Source organism: Schistocerca americana, chromosome 5, assembly GCF_021461395.2.
Source record: "Schistocerca americana isolate TAMUIC-IGC-003095 chromosome 5, iqSchAmer2.1, whole genome shotgun sequence".
Lineage (NCBI taxonomy): Eukaryota > Metazoa > Arthropoda > Insecta > Orthoptera > Acrididae > Schistocerca > Schistocerca americana.
In genome coordinates, this window is record NC_060123.1 from 407,712,764 (window position 1) to 407,734,538 (window position 21,775).

The 21,775-nt window shown below is 37.3% G+C and overlaps 1 protein-coding gene across 1 annotated transcript in view; it reads left to right on the forward strand.

Moving 5' to 3' along the window:
- The window catches only part of LOC124615473, a 222,239-nt gene extending 202,929 nt beyond the window's left edge, over positions 1-19,310 (forward strand). The window contains exons 7-10 of the mRNA XM_047143393.1: positions 2,715-3,480; positions 4,551-5,122; positions 8,181-8,313; positions 18,686-19,310. Coding sequence (XP_046999349.1) covers positions 2,715-3,480; positions 4,551-5,122; positions 8,181-8,313; positions 18,686-18,734 — 1,520 coding nt within the window. The 3' untranslated portion in view covers positions 18,735-19,310. The remainder of the gene's footprint in view (positions 1-2,714; positions 3,481-4,550; positions 5,123-8,180; positions 8,314-18,685) is intronic.
- Positions 19,311-21,775: the final 2,465 nt, after the last annotated feature.

The window sequence follows — 21,775 nt, forward strand, 5'->3', positions numbered from 1 at the left end:
TTAATGTAATTCGATGTAACTGAATGTAGCTTTCCTTCTTCTCACTGCACTTTATTATGATACCTTAACTTAATTTCTCACTGCTTGCCAGAAATGTGTGCCACTTTTGAAGATGAGCAACTGTATAATGCACAATCATGAATCCATGTTTCTACAATGTCAAAATTTATACATAGTAGCTTCTTGATACTAGTCACACATGCCCACCAGTTGTGAATACTGAAAGACCCACAATAAAGCATGCCCCTGTTGCACCCTCTAACCTCACAGTTGCTGCCTACTTCGCCCTCTGTCCTAGAGGTAATTGACCAACTATACTTGGTTCATAGCCAAATTCACCAGCTTCCATTAAAAGTGAGTACTAATCACATTTTAAAATGTTACTGGTCTCAGTAAATATTTTTGTTCATTACTGAGCAGGAAAACTACTCTCTCAAGCAGCTCTTCACATTAGTTAATGTTCATGGATTTGGCTGTTAGTTGCTATATGCATATTATTATAAAATACAGCTAAGAATCATGGGCAGTAGTTTGATGACTATTGCCCTAAGTTTTAGTTGAATTGGCAGTCTTTAGATTTATGTGATATGTTGTGTAGCCAAAATTTAGTGGATTCCTATTAGTATTCATGAGGATTAATTCACACTTTTCATCTTTTAGAGTCAGTTTCCACTTTTTGCACCATACAGTTATCTTGTCTAAATCATTTTGGAATTGATTTTGATCATCTGATGACTGTAAAAGATGGTACATGGCAGCAGCAGCAGCAGCAGCAGCAGCAGCAGCACCTGCAATCAATCTAAGAAGGCTGTTTAGATTGTCTCATAAATCATTCATGTATATCAGGATAGCAGAGGACCTATATCACTTCCTTCAGGAATGCTAGATATTACTTGTGTCTTACTTGATGACATTCCATCAGTTACCATGAACTGTGACCTTTTTGAAAGGAAATCATCACTCCAGTCACACAACTGAGACCATAGTCTGTGGGCATGGAATTTCATTAGAAGTCTGTTGTGAAGAACAGTTTTGAATGTCTTCTGGAAATCTAAAAATATAGGATCAGCTTGATATTCCCTGTTGATAGAACTCATTACTTAGTGAGAATAAAGAGCTAGTTGTATTTCAAAAGAACAATATTTTCTGAAACTGTCTTGTCCATGTGTCAATAAATTGTTTTCTTCAAGGCAGTTCATAATATTTGAACAACTTGTGTGTTCCAAATTCTTGTTGAAAGTAGAAGTCAGTGATAAGGGTCTTTAATTCATTGGATCTCTCATATTTCCTTTCTTGAGTGTTGCTGTGACATGTCCAACTCAATTTTACACATACAGATCTTTCGTTGAGCTAGCAGTTCTATGCGATTGCTAAGTAAGGAGCTATTGTATCAGAATATTCTGAAAGGAACCTAACTTGTATAGAATCTGGTCCAGAGGTCTTGCCTTTATTAAGTGATTTAAGCTGCGATGCTACACTGAAGACTTCTAAGTTAGCAGCAGTTCTTGATCAAATTTTAGAAATTTACTTTGTCTTCTTTGGTGGATGAATTTTGGAAAATGAAGTTTAATGACTCTGCTTTAATGACACTGTCCTCAGTAACAGCATTATAATATTTGCTCAGTGGAGGTATTGATTGCATCTTGACACGGGTGTACTTTACATATGACCAGGATCTATTGGGATTTCCTGCTAGGTTTTGAGACAAAGTTTCATTGTGAAAGCTATTAAAAGCATCTCGCGTTGAAGATAACACTAAATTTTGAGCTGCTACTGTCGACCTTATTTATTTTTGTGTATTATGGTTTAAAATCAATCGATATGAGTACTGTCATGAATCTACTGTATTGTATACACAATAGTAAATTTTATGAAAAATCCATTAGTATCCTAAAATAGTAGCTTGTTCCATATTCTAGCATCTGTAACGCCATTGTGATCAGCAGAAATTGCAATATTATGAAATAAGAATAAAATACATTGTTATTACTTACACTTTTGATGCTAGGTAACTATCTGCAGCATTTCTGCATAGAATTGTGATATTTGTTCATTAATTTAACTTTACACTACAGCATGCAATGAGACTTCTCCTTTTCTTCGTGTAAAAGAAATATATTAGATGAAATATCATCTGTGATATGTATTAAAATTTATTTGTGCAAATGTAGTTCTCTTGAGGGAAAGCAGGAGTCAATAAAAGTTTGTGATTAATTAATTAAATTTCATAGATGCATTGAATCAGATTGTTACCCACCAGCCACAGCAAGTATTTGACATGGTTCATTTGTTACTGTAGGCATTATTTATATGTGCTCTCTCAGTGGTTAGCAAGGGTGCCCATATCTGGAGGCAAGGGGGAGACAGCCCTCCCCCTCCTCCCAGCTCTCCCAGAAAAGGAAAAAATATAATGTAGTCAGGTGTTTTTCTTTCAAGAAATGATTTAAAAGTCAGTGTTATGCAGGTTTTAACAGGGTCATAACTGGTGCTTTTTGTGGCTAAGTCACCATTCATCTTCTGGAATATTAAAAATACTCCATACTTCCAGGTCTTGACCCCAACTGCCCCTAAAAACTAACATATGGGTGTGCTTTCTGGTTAGTAGATGACACTGAATTCTAGAAAATTCAATAGTTAAAGTTAATTTTTTTATACATAACATTCATTTTATTGTGTATAGTCAATTTACTTATTCAGAATATTTTATATTTCAGGTGTGTTGCCTACTGCAGTAAACGGTAACAATCTGTCAATCACAACAGCAAATGGGCAACAGCTGTCAGTTGATGAACTGTGTGCATTCCTGAGTAATTTACTTGCTGTAAAATCTGATGAGAGTGGTTATGAAAGTGATTCAACGCGAGCTGGTTCAGATTCTCCTCGAGGTTCCATAAAGTCTGCTGCATCAGATTTTCCTTCAATGATTAATGGAAATCATATACAAGCAATATTTGGTAGTGTACAACCTAGGCAGCCATTGCAACATCAGCGATCAAATGCATCGTCTTTAGCCGAACAAGATGATGAGACTAAAACTACAAAGTCTATGAACTGTGATGATGATGCTGCTATTCCAGATGATGTTTTTGAAGAAGAAGAGGAACATTGTGATAATGTTAATATAGTTGAAAATGGGACAGATGAGAAGTTGTCATTCTCTCGACAGAGAAATGCTCGGATTAATATGGGAATTCGCCGAGGTGACGTGAAGACACTCGGTGGCCGTAAGACTGGAAGTGTTGTTGGTGGTAATGTAAATGACACTGAACAACAGTCACTCCTCTGTGACCGATGCAAACCACAAAAACAGCAACAACCAATGCAGAATTCCCAACACACACAAGAAAGAGAATTTAAGTGTATTCGATTCGCCAAGGATGATTCTGGTGAGCTAGGAGTTTACATTGAGAAGAAAGATCCTAGTGCGAGGTCAACATGTTACATAATTTCCCATATTGAACCAGGAGGACCCATTGACAGGTACATTATAGAATACTGCTGATTAGCCTTACAAGCAATTACCCTCACTGCAGAATTAGAATATGGAATAAAACTCTCAAAATAATTGTAATTCTTTGTGAAAATACATCCTTGTATGTACAAATGTCTTCAATGTATCAGACAAATATGGTTTCATCTCTGTGTCATCATCAAAACAAAACATTTAGAAATAATGCAAAATTACTATTAAATATGAACTGTACTAAAATATTAATAAGTGCAATCTAATACCCAGTATCTTACTATGATTTACGCCTTCTCATGCGTCACACCCTAAAACTGGGATATATATGTTCATAAAAGGTACATGAGCAGGCTACATTTAAATGTGTGAGAAATCAAATGTAAAAAATTATTTATGTTTAAAAATTTATAAGATAAACATTATTTTCCACGTTACAAAAATATAAACAACAATAATTTAATGTATCAGAATGGGGATAAATAATCTGATAGAATGAAATGAACATAGTATTTAATTACAGTAACTAAGAAAAACATAAAATAAAAAAGAACACAGAAACCAGGTATAAGTAAAAACATTACAGTTAAAGGTACAGAATCTTACCAGAAAAGGACCATAGAATGAGAAAGGTAAAGTTAAATGGCAACAAGTTCGGTACGGCCGGCAGCACTGGTCAATATTTTGTAAGTATTTATATTTAATAGTAATTTTATATTTTCATCTTATGTATGTTTTAGTTGTGGTAATGACATATTAGAATGTGAAACCATTTAACTGCAGTAAATCTGCCAAACATAGTAAAGATATTTGAGAATGAAAGTGAGTATTTCAGTGGATCACATGCTCCTGCTTGCCAATGTAAAATTTCATTAAACATTGTGAAAATTTTGCTTTACATTAAAATTTACACATAAATCATTTTTTCCTACAGCTATGATTTTTATGTAGAAAATATAATGTTGATGTCCTTAAGTAGGAATATTTTAAATTATTTATTCCACTTAATTAACTTTCATGACTAGTAATACTAGACAATGTAGTTGAAACATTAAGCAATATGAATAACCTATATTTCTGCTTTCAGGGATGGAAGATTTCAAATTGGTGATGAACTTGTAAAAGTCAATGGTCGTAGGCTCCGTGGTCTCACACTGGTAGAAGCTCGTGCCACATTAAAGAATACGCCAAAAGATGTAGATATAGTTGTAGCACGTAAAGTTTCTCCTGGATCTGAATGTGTATCTAGTCCTGCAGAACCACCCACAGCTGAGGTGCCCAAATCAGAATCAAGAGTTCCTCTCTCCTCAGCACAGCAGTTAACTGGAATGAAAAAGTTCTCACAGCATTTCGATGCTAATCCACGCCCAAGAAGACCTACCGCAGGAGCTCCACAAGGTTCTACTGACAGTAGGAGGACTATAGGGGGTTCTGCTGTTAGTGGTGGCAACAGCAGTGGTGGTGGTGGTACATTGCCACGAAGACCAAAATCACTTTCCATGCAACTCTTCACTGTCACATTTCAGAAAGGTCCTGGGAAGAAATCTCTGGGATTCAGTGTGGTTGGTGGACAGGATTCTCCGAAAGGTAGCATGGGAATATTTGTGAAGACTGTGTTCTTGACTGGACAAGCTGCAGAAGAGGGCACTCTAAGAGAAGGTTAGAATGACCATTTATTACTTCTTGGCCTAAGATTGAGAAATGAATAATAAAACATCACTTAGATAAAACTGCTTCATAGTTTGTCTACTGCTGCTTATAATTCATCTTGTTCCATATACAGTGTTCCACTGAAGCATTAAAATTGATCAGTACACCGTTATCAGCTGCCATCAAACTCCTAAATAGCAAGTTTCTTTCTGTGTCTTATCACAGATATATAAAATTATTGGAAATTTCCCTGGTTTCTAGATTGTGTTGCCCTGTAAAACGCCAGAGCAATGTTTTGACCACTACTATAAGTGAGCATTCGTCAGGGTATGTAATACTGCTGGACAGTCCAACTTAATTCTTATACAGGATGAGTCAGGAGGAAAGATATATGTTTTGAGGGGTGATAATATTGTGATTCTGAACAAAAACTCATAGGCACATATGTCCTGCTCTTACAAGTTTCCAAGAAAACTAATGAAAATAACAGGGAACAGGACAAATGCAGGTGATAGTAAATGAAACATTGTGATCTAATGTTTTGTTAGCCGGCCACTGTGGCCGAGCGGTTCTAGGCGTTACAGTCTGGAACCACGTGACCACTACGGTCGCAGGTTCTAATCCTGCCTCGGGCATGGATGTGTGTGATGTCCTTAGGTTAGTTAGGTTTAAGTAGTTCTAAGTTCTAGGTGACTGATGACCTCAGAAGTTAAGTGTCATAGTGCTCAGAGCCATAATGTTTTATTTGATAGTGAAAATTTCTTCAAAAACTGGAAAATATAGGATGGAATAATGACAGTATAATGAAAAGGATAGTTGGCATAGTTTCTACTCACCATATAGGTAAGATGCTTACCTGCAGATAGGAACACCAAAAAGACTGTCAAACGAAGCTCTCTCTCTCTCTCTCTCTCTCTCTCTCTCTCTCTCTCCCCCCCCCCCCCCCCTCGCGCTCTCTCTCTCTCTCTCTCTCTCTCTCTCTGTCTCCCCCCCCCCCTCGCCCCCTCGCCCCCTCTCTCTCTCTCTCTCTCTCTCTCTCTCTCTCTCTCTCTCTCTCTCTCTCTCTCTCTCTCTCCCCCCCCCCCCCCTCGCTCTCTCTCTCTCTCTGTCTGTACGTTCTTCACTCTAACCCCTGTAATCCATTAAAATGAGCATAAACAGGAATCATCATATAATGCATAATGCTGCTCGTGTGGTGTCTGGTGGTAGTTATGATGCGTCAGTGCATTATGTGCCTTTTGCAAAAGGGCTTATGGCTGTGCATGTTGGAGTAGCATTGTGAATGCAGTCCAACCATATGTTGTTTTCTGCTGGCAGTAGACAAAATGATAGAATCTGACAATCATCACTGAGGTTTACATTGGCAGGTCACTTGAGTATTTTAAGTGCTTCTTCTCTCTTCCTTTTGAAGGCAAATGACTGTCTACCTAGAACATGAATTCATTCACAATGTTTCTGTTCATCACATTTATTCATCATGTTGTTAGCACTGTATGTGACACTTGTGTTCTTTTAGCAATGTTCTGAACATAGACCATGTCTGTCCAGTGGCAATTAATCCACACATGCAACTCCCAATGTGTGCACTGTGTCAGCAGCATAATTGGTGGACCCAACAAACCTCTTCTTTTGTTGTTGTTCTGATAGACTGGTTTAATGCCTACCAGATGGAGTATCTTCTCCACTTGGTCAATGACTACATATGTGTTACGAGAACATTGGATGGTTGTTTTTACCGATTGTCCTATATTGTATCCACACAACTTCCGCTTGACTGACTGACTGACAGATTGATGTGGACCATGCACTCAAGTGTATCTTCTAGTGACCTGTACACTTCTGTGTTAAGGAATTAGCAGCACTCTCTTCTTTTCTACTTCTTGGGGAAATACTATGTTTCATTGCTGCATATTGAGATACTGGTGGAATCTGAGAGTTGGGTTTCCAAAAAGGCCAAATAATGAATGCATCATCAACACAGAACATTTTGGTTTTATCCGTACAAAATGAAGTGCCACTTTGCCAGACGTTTCCATGAAGAGGTGTAATGTGAATAGTGAAGATGGGAATCTCACTCCTGTGTCATCAGTCTGAGTATAATAACTAGTCTATCCTAGCAAAATTAGAAACCGGCCAGGGTCCATCAAAGATGCGCTAGACACAGGGCCAATTCAAGGTACTAATGACATTTTGGTTGTTAAGTTGATAGAGGCACTAGATGTGCCGAAGTGAAAGATATCTACATGGAGGAATTTGAGGTCAGTTGCAGCCGTATATTAGCTGATTTTGAGGGGAATGGATTCCCTATTAGAACATGAGTCACATACAGCTCACACAGAATTATAAACACATTATGACAGAACACCAGATTGTGTTGCTCCAGTAGTATGAAAGATAATCACAATGCACAGAAGTCCTGATTAATCAAAATCTGGCCTATGTTCAGTGTTATTTTCTTCTGATTGTTTTCACTGTTTTCAAATCGGAGACTATTTCTGTGAATACATTTGATATGCTGGCAGTTTCGAGCAATTTCCTTGAAGTACCAGTGCTCCAACTACCTGCCCTCATTAAAAGCAAGAGAAATTGCACATTTCGTCTCATTTGTGTGTGCTCAATTTCACACATTACTGCTTAGCAAATTGCAGAATCTGCAATAATTTGCTCCTTGCAGAGAAAAATGATAAAGATGTGGAAATGAATGACACCTTTTCCAAAGATCATTTATTTATGAATATAAATGTTTCCTTTCTGTTCATAATTACCTGCAACTTGCCTTGTAATATTACTTTTTCACATATTTAATATGATGAAGAACGTACCATAATTATTTTAAAAATAGTGTTGTTACTTAACTGAATACATCCTAGAAAATGGAATGAGGCAACTTATGCACGATTCTGTACTATGACAGAAATGGAAACTTTATTGTTTAGACATTGTGATTAAAAATATTGTCTTTAAAAAGGAACACCAGTGTGTTATATTTCACCGTAGCTCATCTGAACTTAAGGCATTCTTCAGTAGTGTGATGAGATACTTATCATTTTCATTTTTTGATTTTCAGGAGATGAAATTCTTGCTGTAAATGGAAACCCACTGCAGGGCTTGACACATGCAGAAGCTATTAACGTGTTCAAAAACATCAAGTCTGGAGAGGTGGTATTGCATGTTGGTCGCAGGGATCCTCAACAACGCAGGTATGAGATATTTATTGCGTCTAACTACTTGTTTGCCTGGTCAGATCTTGTTTCATTTCTTTGTATCATACCTTTGCAAAATATAGGTAAAATAAGCTTGCAACAAGAACAAAGACGAAATTTCTTTGCATCCCAAAGAAAAATTGTTTTCTGTGATAAGAAGTACAAACAAATAAAAATAGTGACAAAAATGAAATTAGGTTCCCAGATAATAATTTTGGGCAAAATAATTACACATTAAAATCATTTTCCACAAAATTTAGTCATTAATGACACAGTAACAGCAAATATTACACTTGGTATGAACAGTAAATTAAATAGGCATTAAATTTACCACTCTGACATATTTTAGTTGAAAAAAAAGTCACAAAATAAATTATAAAAATAATTTCGCCACTAAGAAGTTGTAATTCTTCTGGCTATGATAATGCTTATAGCAGAGCAATATGATCTTGCACTTACAACATCCCACTAAAATTTTAAATTCATGAAAGATTAAAAAAATGTTTTTGACACTAACTGATCTTCAAAGTATATTACAAAAGTTAGAGCTCTTTGCAGTAAAACACTGCTTTGCTTAGATTCTGCCCATTGTTATAGGGGAAACAGTGATTTTGCTTTGTTGCATCGCATTTTTCTAATGGATTCATTATATGTGTAGGAATATGCGGATAACACTGTAATTACTGAAATGGCATACACACAACTCCAGATTCATTTTCACTGTATTAACAAATTCCATACAACTGCACTGATCTTGACATAGTAAACCATTAGAACAAAGCACTTACCTTCATTATTCCAAAAAACGTCTAATTATCATTCTCTACAAAGACGGAATCGCTCTGTACTGCCTGCATACCTCTCTGCAGAACTTGGTTCAGAAAACTTCACACAAAGACAAATCGGTATGGTTTATGCCATATTAAGCTACATAGCACAATAACAATATATTTACTAAACTTCATTACTCAAACAATTTTGCATTTCATAACAGGTCTCTCACATCGTATAATGTTCTGAATTGAAATAAATTGTTTGTCATTAAAACAATTGAAGTTGTGCCAAGTTTTCATCTGAAATTAAATCAAATAGTGTCCTTCAAACAGTGACTGTTCTAATTTTCTAATTATGAGTACTTACTAATTAATCTACAGAGTTTATCACTAACATATTTGTGATGATTTTGTGTGCTGAGGATTCCGTTGTATGTAAAACCTCTGATGCGAATAAAGAATTATTTCTGACCCCAGGAATTATTGACAACAGGACATCTCTTGAATGTTCTAAGGAAAGTAAATCTACATTATAAAAAAATGAATTTGTGGAAGAAAATTATGTCTACACAATTCCAAAGTAAAGATAAAGTTCATAACCAAGTGAAAATATAAATAGACAGATTGACAGTCACTCAGAATGTGCAAGAAAAATTTGTGACTATAGGATCAAAAGAGTCATTAGTCCTGGTATCAGTGATATTGAGATGCTGTATCCCAGTCTGCCATGTTACATGCTAATTAAAGAGGATTACTCTCAAGCTACCTTTGTAATACATTAGTGATACGTGGCATCTTCTGTGATAGAGGAATACAGAGTAGTGACATCTGTTTATAAATACAGAAATAAGAAAATCACATCTGTAATTAGTGTCAATTTTCTTTATAAAGTCAGTCCTATATGACCTGACAAAAAATCTGTGGCAGAGCTGAGCAGCAAAAACCATTTTCTTGATGTATAATAGGATCTTACCTTTGATTGCCTGGAAAATAAAATTCTGTTTGTAAAAGTAAAATATTATAGTATTACTGGCTCCCTTCCTGAATGGATGGAACCTTATTTTCATACCAGAAATCATAAGGCTTCATTGAAAATCATCAAGAGGATAAGACCAATTTCAAAATTGGCGTTTGAGGCATGTTCAACTATGAACTGTCTTTGAGGGTACGAGGAGCAATAGCAGAAATATTGCCAGCATGGATTCCTGGTTGTGCGGTGCAGATGGAGGAACTTGGCGAGGGAGGGGCAGGTGAGGGACAAGATTCTGGATGTGCCCCCAGCCCAGGGTGTGAACCAAGGTTATAGAAGCAGATCTTGAGGGGTGGGGGACATAAAAGTGTCACAGCAGCTCCACAGAAACAGTTCATCAGTGCACCTGACGTGGCAACATAGTCGCCATGATAGTGTACCTGTTGGACACTGACATCCAGCCACTCACCGAGGATTTAAAAAGGTCGTTCAATAAGTAACGTAACACATTCTTTTTTCTCAGCCTCTTGGAATATTCCTGTTTCAGCCTCTACAGCTTTATGAAGTTCCAACAGGTGGTGGCACTACATGTAGCCTTCACGATGACATCTGTAATGGAGGTGCATTCCAAGCAGAGAGCTGTCATTTAATTTCTTTTTGGCAGAAAAACAGAGCGTTGTGGATATTCATAAGTGCTTGCAGAATGTCTGCAGAGTCGTGGCAGTGAACAAAAGCATGTTGAGTCATTGGGCGAGACGTCTGTCATCACTGCGACAAGGTCACGCAAATCTCTCCCATTTCCCGCAAGCTGGCTGGCTGCACTCAGTAGTGACTCGTGCAGTGTTGATGCGTGCAGACAGTCTAATTTGAGGTGACTGATGGATCACAAACAGAGACATTGCTGAAATGGATGTGTCTGTTGGTGGTGCTGACACACTCATCCACCACTTGGCATACTCAAAGGTGTTTGCTTGCTGGGTTCCTTGTCACCTACCAAAGGACCATGAACAGCAACACAAAGGACCGTACATGCAGAATAGCTTGTGTGTTACAAGGCTGATCATGAAACTTTTTTGTCAAACATTGGCACAGGTGATGAAATATGGGTTCATCACTTCAAACTAGAATCAAAACAGCAATCCATTTCCTCCTAAGAAAAAGTTCAAAGCCACACCCTCTGATGGTAAAGTAGTGGCATGGTCTTCCAGGACTCTGAAAGGGTTATTATGTTTGATTTCCTGCCTCGGAGCAATGTTCAACTCTGAAGTATAATGTGCTACCCTCAGGAAGTTGAAGAAACGACTTCCATCATGTTTATCGTCATGAAAAAGTGAACGAACTTCTCCTTCTCCATGACAATGCAAGGCCTTATACAAGTCTGCACACCTGAGGGGAGGTCACAAAGCTTCATTTTACTGCACTTTCTCATTCACCATACAGCCCAGATCTCCCACCTTCTGACTCCCATCAGTTTGGCTCAGTGAAGGACGTGCTCCATGGGAAGTAGTACATGGATGGTGGAGAGATTATTGATGCAGCAAGACGCTGGCCAATAGAGTAGTACCATGTGAGCATACAGGTCCTCCCAAAGGAGGCATGAGGTCATCACACTGAATGGAGATTGTCGGTAAACAGGACTTCGTAGCCAAAAGTGTGAAGAATGGTGTGGTGTACTGTACTCCTGATAAAGGCAACCTGTTTTCATAAAAAAAATTATTGCCGTACTTATTCAATGTGCCTCATATTTTGACATGAATTTTTCTCAGAGAAGCTGAAGAACAATATTGTGATGATATTTGTAGTGACATTGTAGGGGACTTGTCTCACTATATGCATTTCAAACTACATGTGGTAAAAGTTCATTCTCTACATCACTTCTATTGGATGAGGTGGTTCACAGCGTAAGAGACTGATTTTGCCTTGAAGAGAGCTGGGTGTTGATTTCTAAATCATTCATCTAGGTTTAGTGTTTCTGTGATTTCCCTAATTCACTTCGAGAAAATATCGGAATCGGTCCTTTAAAAAATTTAGAGCTGATTCCCTTCCACAGTTCATTTAGTGTGGAATATCTAAAGACATTAGTGTAGTAGAGATAGTAAACCACTCATCTTCCTTGTATAGCATACAACTTCATCTTTTGGTAGTGTAAACAAAAATAAGAAACTCTGTTGCCGAATGTTAACCAGCAACTCACAGACATGGATTTACTGCTAAACTCCACCTATGAAAAAGAGAAAGTAATTTTTAAATACCACATGATAGTACACTGAATCCATTACTGGTGTGACACCATTCTGCTGCAGCTGACATTGGTGGCAGACAAAGGGAATTCCCATAAAAGTGGCTGTATGCATATATCTTCATTATGGAAATGTCTGGCAAGGAGTGGATGAAGATAGTATTGTTATTCTTAGGTCTTACTCTACCTGAATATCATAAAAACTGTAATGGCTCATTCAGATACTCATGTCAGCCCCCCCCCCCCCCCCCCCTACGTTCCTTGTGGGAATTGATTTTGTTTTTCACATGGAGCAAACATTCTGTTGTTATAATCTGTGTAGCTGTGTGTTCTTGTAGCTCGTAGATGAGAAATATGTAAGAGTCGCAGCACAGATCAAAAAATCTCTCATTGCACAGGTTTATGACCTAGCCCCTATTCGTACAGTATGTATAAAATGCCTATCCTTTGGCAATTATAAATGTACTAGTACTTGGATAAATATGGCATAGGAAGAACTTGGAGGAACAGTTACTACTTAAAATGACTGTGAAAGCAGCAACTAATTTATTTCCCTTTCAAAGTTGCAATCTTCCTGCTAAATTTAGTATCAAAATTAGTGATGGTTAATTGTGAATCCATTCTATAATAGACCATTGACACATCCTTATTTCCTATTAATGTACACCTTGGCCTGTTCTACATCCATTAATATTGTCCTTTGATAGGTTCTACACGACAAAGTGTGTAAGGGTATTTACATGAGTGTAGATTCTTCCTTGGCAGTACCTTAAATCTCGCAATTTCTTGCTAAAAATTGTTCACACAGTTTATTAACTACACTGAAAAACAATAAGAAACAACAAACACAACACCATGGGTTCTAAGTTACTTAGGGGACATACTTGTTATGATTTTAATCACCACTGAGCTATGACCATTTCTTCGTAATGTCCCTCATACAATTATCAGTTAACTGTTTATCATTTAATCAACAAAGCAAACAATTCTAATAACTTATGTCAGACAGTAATACAATCATTAAGTGCTAGCTCTGGAAGAAGTTCATTACTAGTGTCCCTTGTCATATTACTTTCACATAACACTAATTGCATGTTCAGAGTTCAAACTGCGCAAAGTTCGCAGAAATATTTGATTGTCACAGTTCATGAGCTTATGACTATCAGCATAATAATTCACTCGAATAAACATTCACTGCCAGAGTGAATGGCTAAATCTAGGTGTTAACTGGTTGAATTATACTTGCCAACTTTCAAGAGATGTAAACTGTATGCATACTGGACACGACTATTTATTTATTTCTTTATTTATTGTTCCGTGGGACCAAATTAAGGAGAAGTCTCCATGGTCATGGAACGAGTCAATACATGAAATTATAACACGATATTAGAAACAGATAAAATGAAATATAAAAATACATATTCAGGTGACAAGTCGTAAGTTTAAATAAAGAAAATCAACAATGTAACACTGGAATTTGCTTAATTTTTTAGCTCTTCCAGGAGCTCCTCGACAGAATAGGAGGAGTGAGCCATGAGGAAACTCTTCAGTTTAGACTTAAAAGAGTTTGGGCTACTGCTAAGATTTTTGAGTTCTTGTGGTAGCTTATTGAAAATGGATGCAGCAGAATACTGCACTCCTTTCTGCACAAGAGTCAAGGAAGTGCATTCCACATGCAGACTGGATTTCTGCCTAGTATTAACTGAGTGAAAGCTGCTAACTCTTGGGAATAGGCTAATATTGCTAACAACAAACGACATTAAAGAAAATATATACTGTGAGGGCAATGTCAGAATTCCCAGACTATTGAATAGGGGTCGACAAGAGGTTCTTGAACTTACACCACATATAGCTCAAACAGCCAGTTTTTGAGCCAAAAATACCCTTTTTGAGCCAAAAATACCCTTTTTGAGCCAAAAATACCCTTTTTGAGCCAAAAATACCCTTTTTGAATAAGAAGAATTACCCCAAAAAATAATACCATACGACATAAGCGTATGAAAATATGCGAAGTAGACTACTTTTCGTGTTGAAGTGTCACTTATTTCAGATACTGTTCTAATGGTAAATAAAGCAGCATTTAGTTTCTGAACAAGATCCTGGACATGGGCTTTCCACAACAGCTTACTATCTATCCGAATGCCTAGGAACTTGAACTGTTCTGTCTCGCTTATAATATGCCCATTCTGTCTGATCAAAATATCGGTTCTTGTTGAATTGTGAGTTAGAAACTGTAAAAACTGAGTCTTACTGTGATTAAGCATCAAATTATTTTCCACAAGCCACTAACTTATTTCATGAACTACATTATTTGATACTGTTTCAATATTACGCACCTGATCCTTCACTATCTAGCTGGTGTCATCAGCAAACAGAAATATTTTTGAACACCTGTAATACTAGAAGGCATATCATTTATATAAACAAGAAACAGCAGTGGCCCAAGCACCGACCCTTGGGGAACTCCCCACTTAACAGTGCCCCATTGGGACTGAACATCACTACCACTCTCGATATTGTGGAGAATAACCTTCTGCTTTCTGTTCTTAAAGTAAGAGGCGAACCAATTGTAAGCTACTCCCCTTACTCCATAATGGTCCAACTTCTGCAGTAATATTTTGTGGTCAACACAGTCAAAAGCCTTCGTTAAATCAAAGAAAACACCTAGCGTTCACAACCTTTTATTTAATCCGTCCAAAACCTCACAGAGAGAAGAGAATATAGCATTTTCAGTTGTTAAACCATTTCTAAAACCAAACTGAACATTTGACAGCAAATTATGTGAATTTAAATGCTCCAGTAACCTTGTATATACAACCTTCTCAATAACTTTAGCAAACACTGATGGCATAGATATAGGTCTAAAATTGTCAACATTATCCCCGTCTCCCTTTTTATACAGTGGCTTCAGTACCGAGTACTTTAATCGGTCAGGAAACCGACCACTCCTAAAGGAAAGGTTACATATATGGCTAAGTACTGGGCTAACATACATAGAACAATACTTCAGTATTCTGCTAGATACCCCGTCATATCCATGAGAGTTCTTGGTCTTTAGTGATTTAATTATTAACTCAGTCTCCCTCTTGTCAGTATCATGGAGGAGCATTTCAGGTAACAGTCTAGGAACACTTTTTTCTAAGAGCGCTATATGGTTCCCTTGGGACTAGGTTTCTATTTAGTTCACCTGCTATATTCAGAAAGTGATTATTAAATACTGTACATACATGTGACTTATCAGTAACACGGATTTTCCCACTATGCACCGATTCTATATCCTCCACCTGTCTCTGCAGACCAGCCACTTCCTTTACGACTGACCATATGGTTTTAATTTTATCCTGAGACTTAGCCATTCTATCTGCATACCACATACTTTTTGCCTTCCTAATAACATTTTTAAGCACCTTACAATACTGTTTGTAATGGTCTGCTGCATTTAGATTTTGACTGTTTCTAACGTTTTGATATAATTGCCACATTGTTCTACAAGATATTCTTATCCCTCTAGTCAGCCACCCAGGCTGCCTGTTTGTGCTAGTACCCTGTTTTGAACGTTCTAACGGAAAGCAGCTTTCAAAGAGCACGAGAAAAGTCTTGAGAAAAGCATTATATTTATCGGCTACTGTATCAGCGCTATAAACATCTTGCCACTCTTGTTCCTTGATAAGGTTTACAAAGGTCTCTACAGCAACTGGATCAGCTTTCCTAAACAGCTGATGACTATATTTAACACGTGTTGCAGCACAAAAATCTTTTAGAGTTAAAATTGGTGCATCATGATCTGAAAGGCCATTCACCTTTTTACTAACAGAATGCCCTTCTAGTAATGAGGAATGAACAAAAATGTTGTCTGTGGTTGTTCTACTGTTCCCTTGCACTCTGGTTGGAAAGAATATGGTTTGCATAAGATAATATGAATTAAGGAGGTCTACCAGCATCCTCTTCCTTGCACAATCACTTATACAATTAATATTGAAGTCACCACATATAACTAACTTTTTGTATTTCCTATAAAGTGAACCAAGAACCTCCTCTAGCTTTAGCAAAAATGTTGTGAAATCGGAGTCTGGGGATTTATAAATAACAACAGTTAGAAGTTTAGCTCCGTTAAATTTTACCACACCTGCTCAACATTCAAACACCTTTTCAGTGCAGTACTTTGAAACATCAATTGACTCAAATGGGATGCCGTTTTTCACATATATGGCTACTCCCCCAAACCGCAAAGAACTCCTCGAAAAGCTGCCAGCCAACCTGTATCCTGGTACAGGAAGCCTCTGAATTATCTCCTTATTTAAGAAGTGTTCAGATATACCAATAATTTCAGAGTCAACATCTATATGTGCTCGTGGTGTAGTATACAGTGTCTGGTATAATTATATTTTGTGAGTTCGATAATTACATTTTGGTTCATAATAGTGCACGGTGAATGTTTATAGTGTTGTCAGTCTTTTCAGTCCAACAATAATTTGTTTTAAATGTATTTTAGATGATTAGAAAAATAACAGGTGGTTATAATTAAAGAGCAGCTACTCACAGAAGTCCAGTGTGGGCTGTAATTACCATATGGCAGTGAAACTTTGTAGATATTCTAGTGCATTAATATGGAATCAATTTACGCTGAAAAAAAATTAGTTCCAATTTTTGGTCACCACATGCTATTCCAGCTCTGTGATTGTTTCCACATCTGATGCATTGGGAAAAGCACTGAAGACATCAACAGCATGCTGCATCCATAAAACGAAATGACCAACAGTTGCTCCTAGCAATTCCAGTGGAATCTGAGCACCTGTACACTGACGTTTATACCGGTTAGAGACCAAATATGTCCATGGTAAATGTGTTGTTTCAGATATCCCCAGAGCCAAAAGTCACATGGTTTCAAATCAGGTGATCTTGCTGGCTATGCATTTGGAAAACCTCTGGAAATAACAGGTTTGTGGAAGGTTGTGTTGAGCAGATTTTTTACCAGGCACACGACATGAGGTGTTGTCCCATATTCCATGAAAACAGTGGTTTCCCCACAGTTGCACTCTTCCAAAGTATGAATCGTGTGCTGCACAAGGACGTTTCAATAACGTGCAGACTTCACGTTACACCTGACTTCAAAGACGAACAGACAGAGAATAAAGGTGCTTGTGAATCCACACCAGTCACATTCAATGAGTGTAGTGGCTCTTCATGCACAGCACATAGTCCAACAGTACACAAAGTTGGCAGTTTTGTATATTCGCTGCACCCCGCAGTGTAAAATGTGTCTCATCATTCCATAGATTAATGCCCAGCCACATATAAGCAACTTTGATCCATGCCAGCAACCAAAGAGCACATTCAGAACATTGATGTGGATCGTAAGGTTTCAGTTGCTGCATCATATGGATCTTGTAAGGGTACCAGTGTACCATAAGACAGACCACAGAACATTCATTACTGTTCACTATGGAATGGACAAGTCTCGTGACACTGCACGAACACTAGCACTACCAAGGGCACATGCTGCATGCAACAGCAACTGCAATGTCATCAATAATTTCTGCCAGGATAGGATGCCTTTCTCTTCCAGGTGCCACACTAAGCCCACCTGCATTTTTGAATTTTATTACAATCTTCTTTAAACCATTTAATGGGATCGGGCCTCTCCTCAGATCTTTCAGTCCGTAATACTCTCACACGTATGGTAATTACTGCTGTTAACATAAGAGTTTCTCTATCAGCACACAGTCTTCCTTTTCAATAGCCATATTGTTCATTCATGTTATGGTTTGTCAAATGACAATGTGGATGTCATAGTATCATACAAACAGTGTACGGCACCTGATTTGCACCTGGAGACCACAATTGGAACTAAGTTTTTTCCAGCATAAATTGGTTCCGTATTAGTGCATTAGCATAACTACCAAGTTTCATTGCCATATGATAACTATAGCTCACAATGAACCTCCCTGAGTAGCTGCACATCATTTACAACCACCCAAGATTAAAGCTGAAGGTGCTATTTGTATGATACACTGTATACCTACATGGTACATTCCCTACTTTCAAATAAAATTTGGGCCAAGTTCAATTACTGATTTATTTCAAATAAAGAATTTTTCTGTAAAACTAATTATATCATGGAAATTGACAATGATTAAATTAGTACATACATTTGGAAAAGAATATTATTCAAAGTAGTAGAATGGTAGCAGGTGGGTCAGAACCATTTTGCTATGTTTTAATGTAAGGTGAGTGAATAATTATTTTATCTTGTGTTGCATTACCTTCTCAACAAGTTTTAAACATATCCAGTGTCTAAGTCTTTGGTCGTCTATTTTCATCTTACAAAGCATTTTATCTTGTAGTATTTAAAATTTTATGCAGCTGAGTGATTTTCATCTTTTACAGAGCCAACAAATCAAAATCTTGTGATGATCTGGACAAATTCAATGGCTGACAAAAAGATCTCAGTACTCCACAAAGACGATCTGATTAATCACACCATGAAACATAGTTACTAGCAAGTGTGATATCCTAAAGAGAAGCTTGACCTTTTGCATTCATGTGTGAAATATATAATGCAAATGCTGCCAAATATTTAACGAGTTAGACAAAATAACAGATAATTCTGTAGCTTTAAATGACTTTTTGTGTGTCCTTTAATTCTGTTAAGTTTTTGTAATTATGTAAAAAGTTTTTCTATTTGAAAATAGTAGACTGTTGTACATAGGTTTTAACATTTTAATGAAAATAAGGTGTATTATATATAGGCATTATACCAAATAAAACAAATGTAACATTTAAATATTTAATTTTGTGGCAGGCGAAGACAAAAAGATACCAATTAGAATTCTCTGTATATTGTAGCAGGAATGTACCAGAGTCACTGTCATGATAAACTGATAATGGGCATAAAAGAAAAGCACACTATGTAATTACTATGTATTACAAACTGCGCAAGTGATAGTTTGAATTTCGTCTTTCAGTAAAAGTGAAAAAAATTTACTTCCAATAAAAAGTAAATGGAATAGTATGTGATGTTTTATTACTCCTCATTACATAACTCATATGATGTTTATTACTGGAATTGAGTTCTCATTGATCTTTCCTGAAGATGACAGGTGTGTTTACTTGTAGAACTAACAGATTTTTTCAAGTTTCTGTTTTGAAAATTCAGGGTTACAATAATTATTTTTCTTTTACCAGTGTCAATATGCTAAAGAAAAGCATAATTATGTTTCAAGTGTATGAAAGAAACTTGGGTTACATGAAGCTCAGAGTAATAAAAGTATGTCAAGCCCTTAACTGCATCTAAAGAGGATTAAGGAAACCAAGTGGAGTAGATCTTGATGTCCATTCACACAAGGTAGATCTTAATACCTATAAGGCAACAATAATTATGACTCAGTTTATGGAGAATGAATGTTGCTGGGCTGCTCACCATCACACAAGGATAAGAGTGGTGAGTCAAAGTGTGCTACACTCCAAACTAAATGTATTATGGATTAAACAAATACAGACTAAAAGTTAAACAACGATATTTCCTGGGGGCTTGACGTCTCATCGCTGGCAAACAAACACCAAGTAACATAAGGGAAAGGAAAACTCTCAACTAAAGCAGATTGCAATTGAAAATATTTATGTACGATCATGCCAACTACTTCCTGATTCTTTGAAACATTTCCTGACCTTTCTTGTAGCATCCTAAACAGCTCTCTCTACGACCCCGATCATTTATTTCTGTCATGACACTTAGACCATACGTTTTCAGATCCTTATTTTGAAATAGTTTTTCAGTCACTCCTATTGTCTCTTGACCATCCAACCATGAACTCCTGCTCATTCTACCTCTCCCAATTCCAAAAAGCTTATTTGCCCTAGCAGAACGCCAGTCTTGCATAATTTTTCTGCAATCTTGTCTGGCGTGTGGTATCCTACTGAGTGGACTTAGCTTTAAACTGTCATCTTGGGCTTTCTACCCCAAGAACCTTCACCCTTTGAAATCCCTTTAGGCTCTCACCCTCAGCAATCTGGTCCTTCATAATTACACAATCCAAGCTCAAACTTTAATTGACAGCCTAAACACCTTTCACAGAAACCTTTTTACTGCATGACCACAACTTAATCAATGCCATAACTGAAATAGAAACTCTTGCCTTTGGACACTTGGAACAGCACCACTTGAGGAAGAGATCCAGGCTATTTCTGTCTTAAATTTGCATGAGATTACATGATGTTGTTGTTGTTGTTATTGTGGTCTTCATTCCTGAGACTGGTTTGATGCAGCTCTCCATGCTACTCTATCCTGTGCAAGCTTCTTCATCTCCCAGTACCTACTGCAACCTACATCCTTCTGAATCTGCTTAGTGTATTCATGTCTTGGTCTCCCTCTACGATTTTTACCCTCCACACTGCCCTCCAATACTAAATTGATGATCCCTTGATGCCTCAGAACATGTCCTACCAACCGATCCCTTCTTCTAGTCAAGTTGTGTCACAAACTCCTCTTCTCCCCAATCCTATTCAATACCTCCTCATTAGTTACGTGATCTACCCATCTAATCTTCAGCATTCTGCTGTAACACCACATTTCGAAAGCTTCTATTCTCTTCTTGTCCAAACTATTTATGGTCCAAGTTTCACTTCCATATATGGCTACACTCCATACAAATACTTTCAGAAACGACTTCCTGACACTTAAATCTATACTCGATGTTAACAAATTTCTCTTCTTCAGAAATGCTTTCCTTACCACTACCAGTCTACATTTTATATCCTCTCTACTTCGACCATCATCAGTTATTTTGCTCCCCAAATAGCAAAACTCATTTACTACTTTAAGTGTCCCGTTTCCTAATCTAATTCCCTCAGCATCACCCGACTTAATTCGCTACATTCCATTATCGTCATTTTTCTTTTGTTGATGTTCATCTTATATCCTCCTCTCAAGACACTGTCCATTCTGTCCAACTGCTCTTCCAAGTCCTTTGCTGTCTGTGACAGAATTACAGTGTCATCGGCGAACCTCAAAGTTTTTATTTCTTTTCCATGGATTTTGATACCTACTCCGAATTTTTCTTTTGTTTCCTTTACTGCTTGCTCAATATACAGATTGAATAACTTCGGGGAGAGGCTATTGACCTGTCTCACTCCCTTCCCAACCACTGCTTCCCCCCTTTCATGTCCCTCGACTCTTACAACTGCCATCTGGTTTCTGTATTAATTGTAAATAGCCTTTTGCTCCCTGTATTTTACCCCTGCCACCTTCAGAATTTGAAAGAGAGTGTTCCACTCACACTGTCAAAAACCTTCTCTAAGGCTACAAATGCTAGAAACGTAGGTTTGTCTTTCCTTAATCTAGGTTCTGAGATAAGTCGTAGGGTCAGTATTGCCTCACGTGTTCCAATATTTCTACGGAATCCAAACTGATCTTCCCCAGTTTTTCAATTCATCTGTAAAGAATTTGCATTAGTATTTTGCAGCCGTGACTTATTAAAC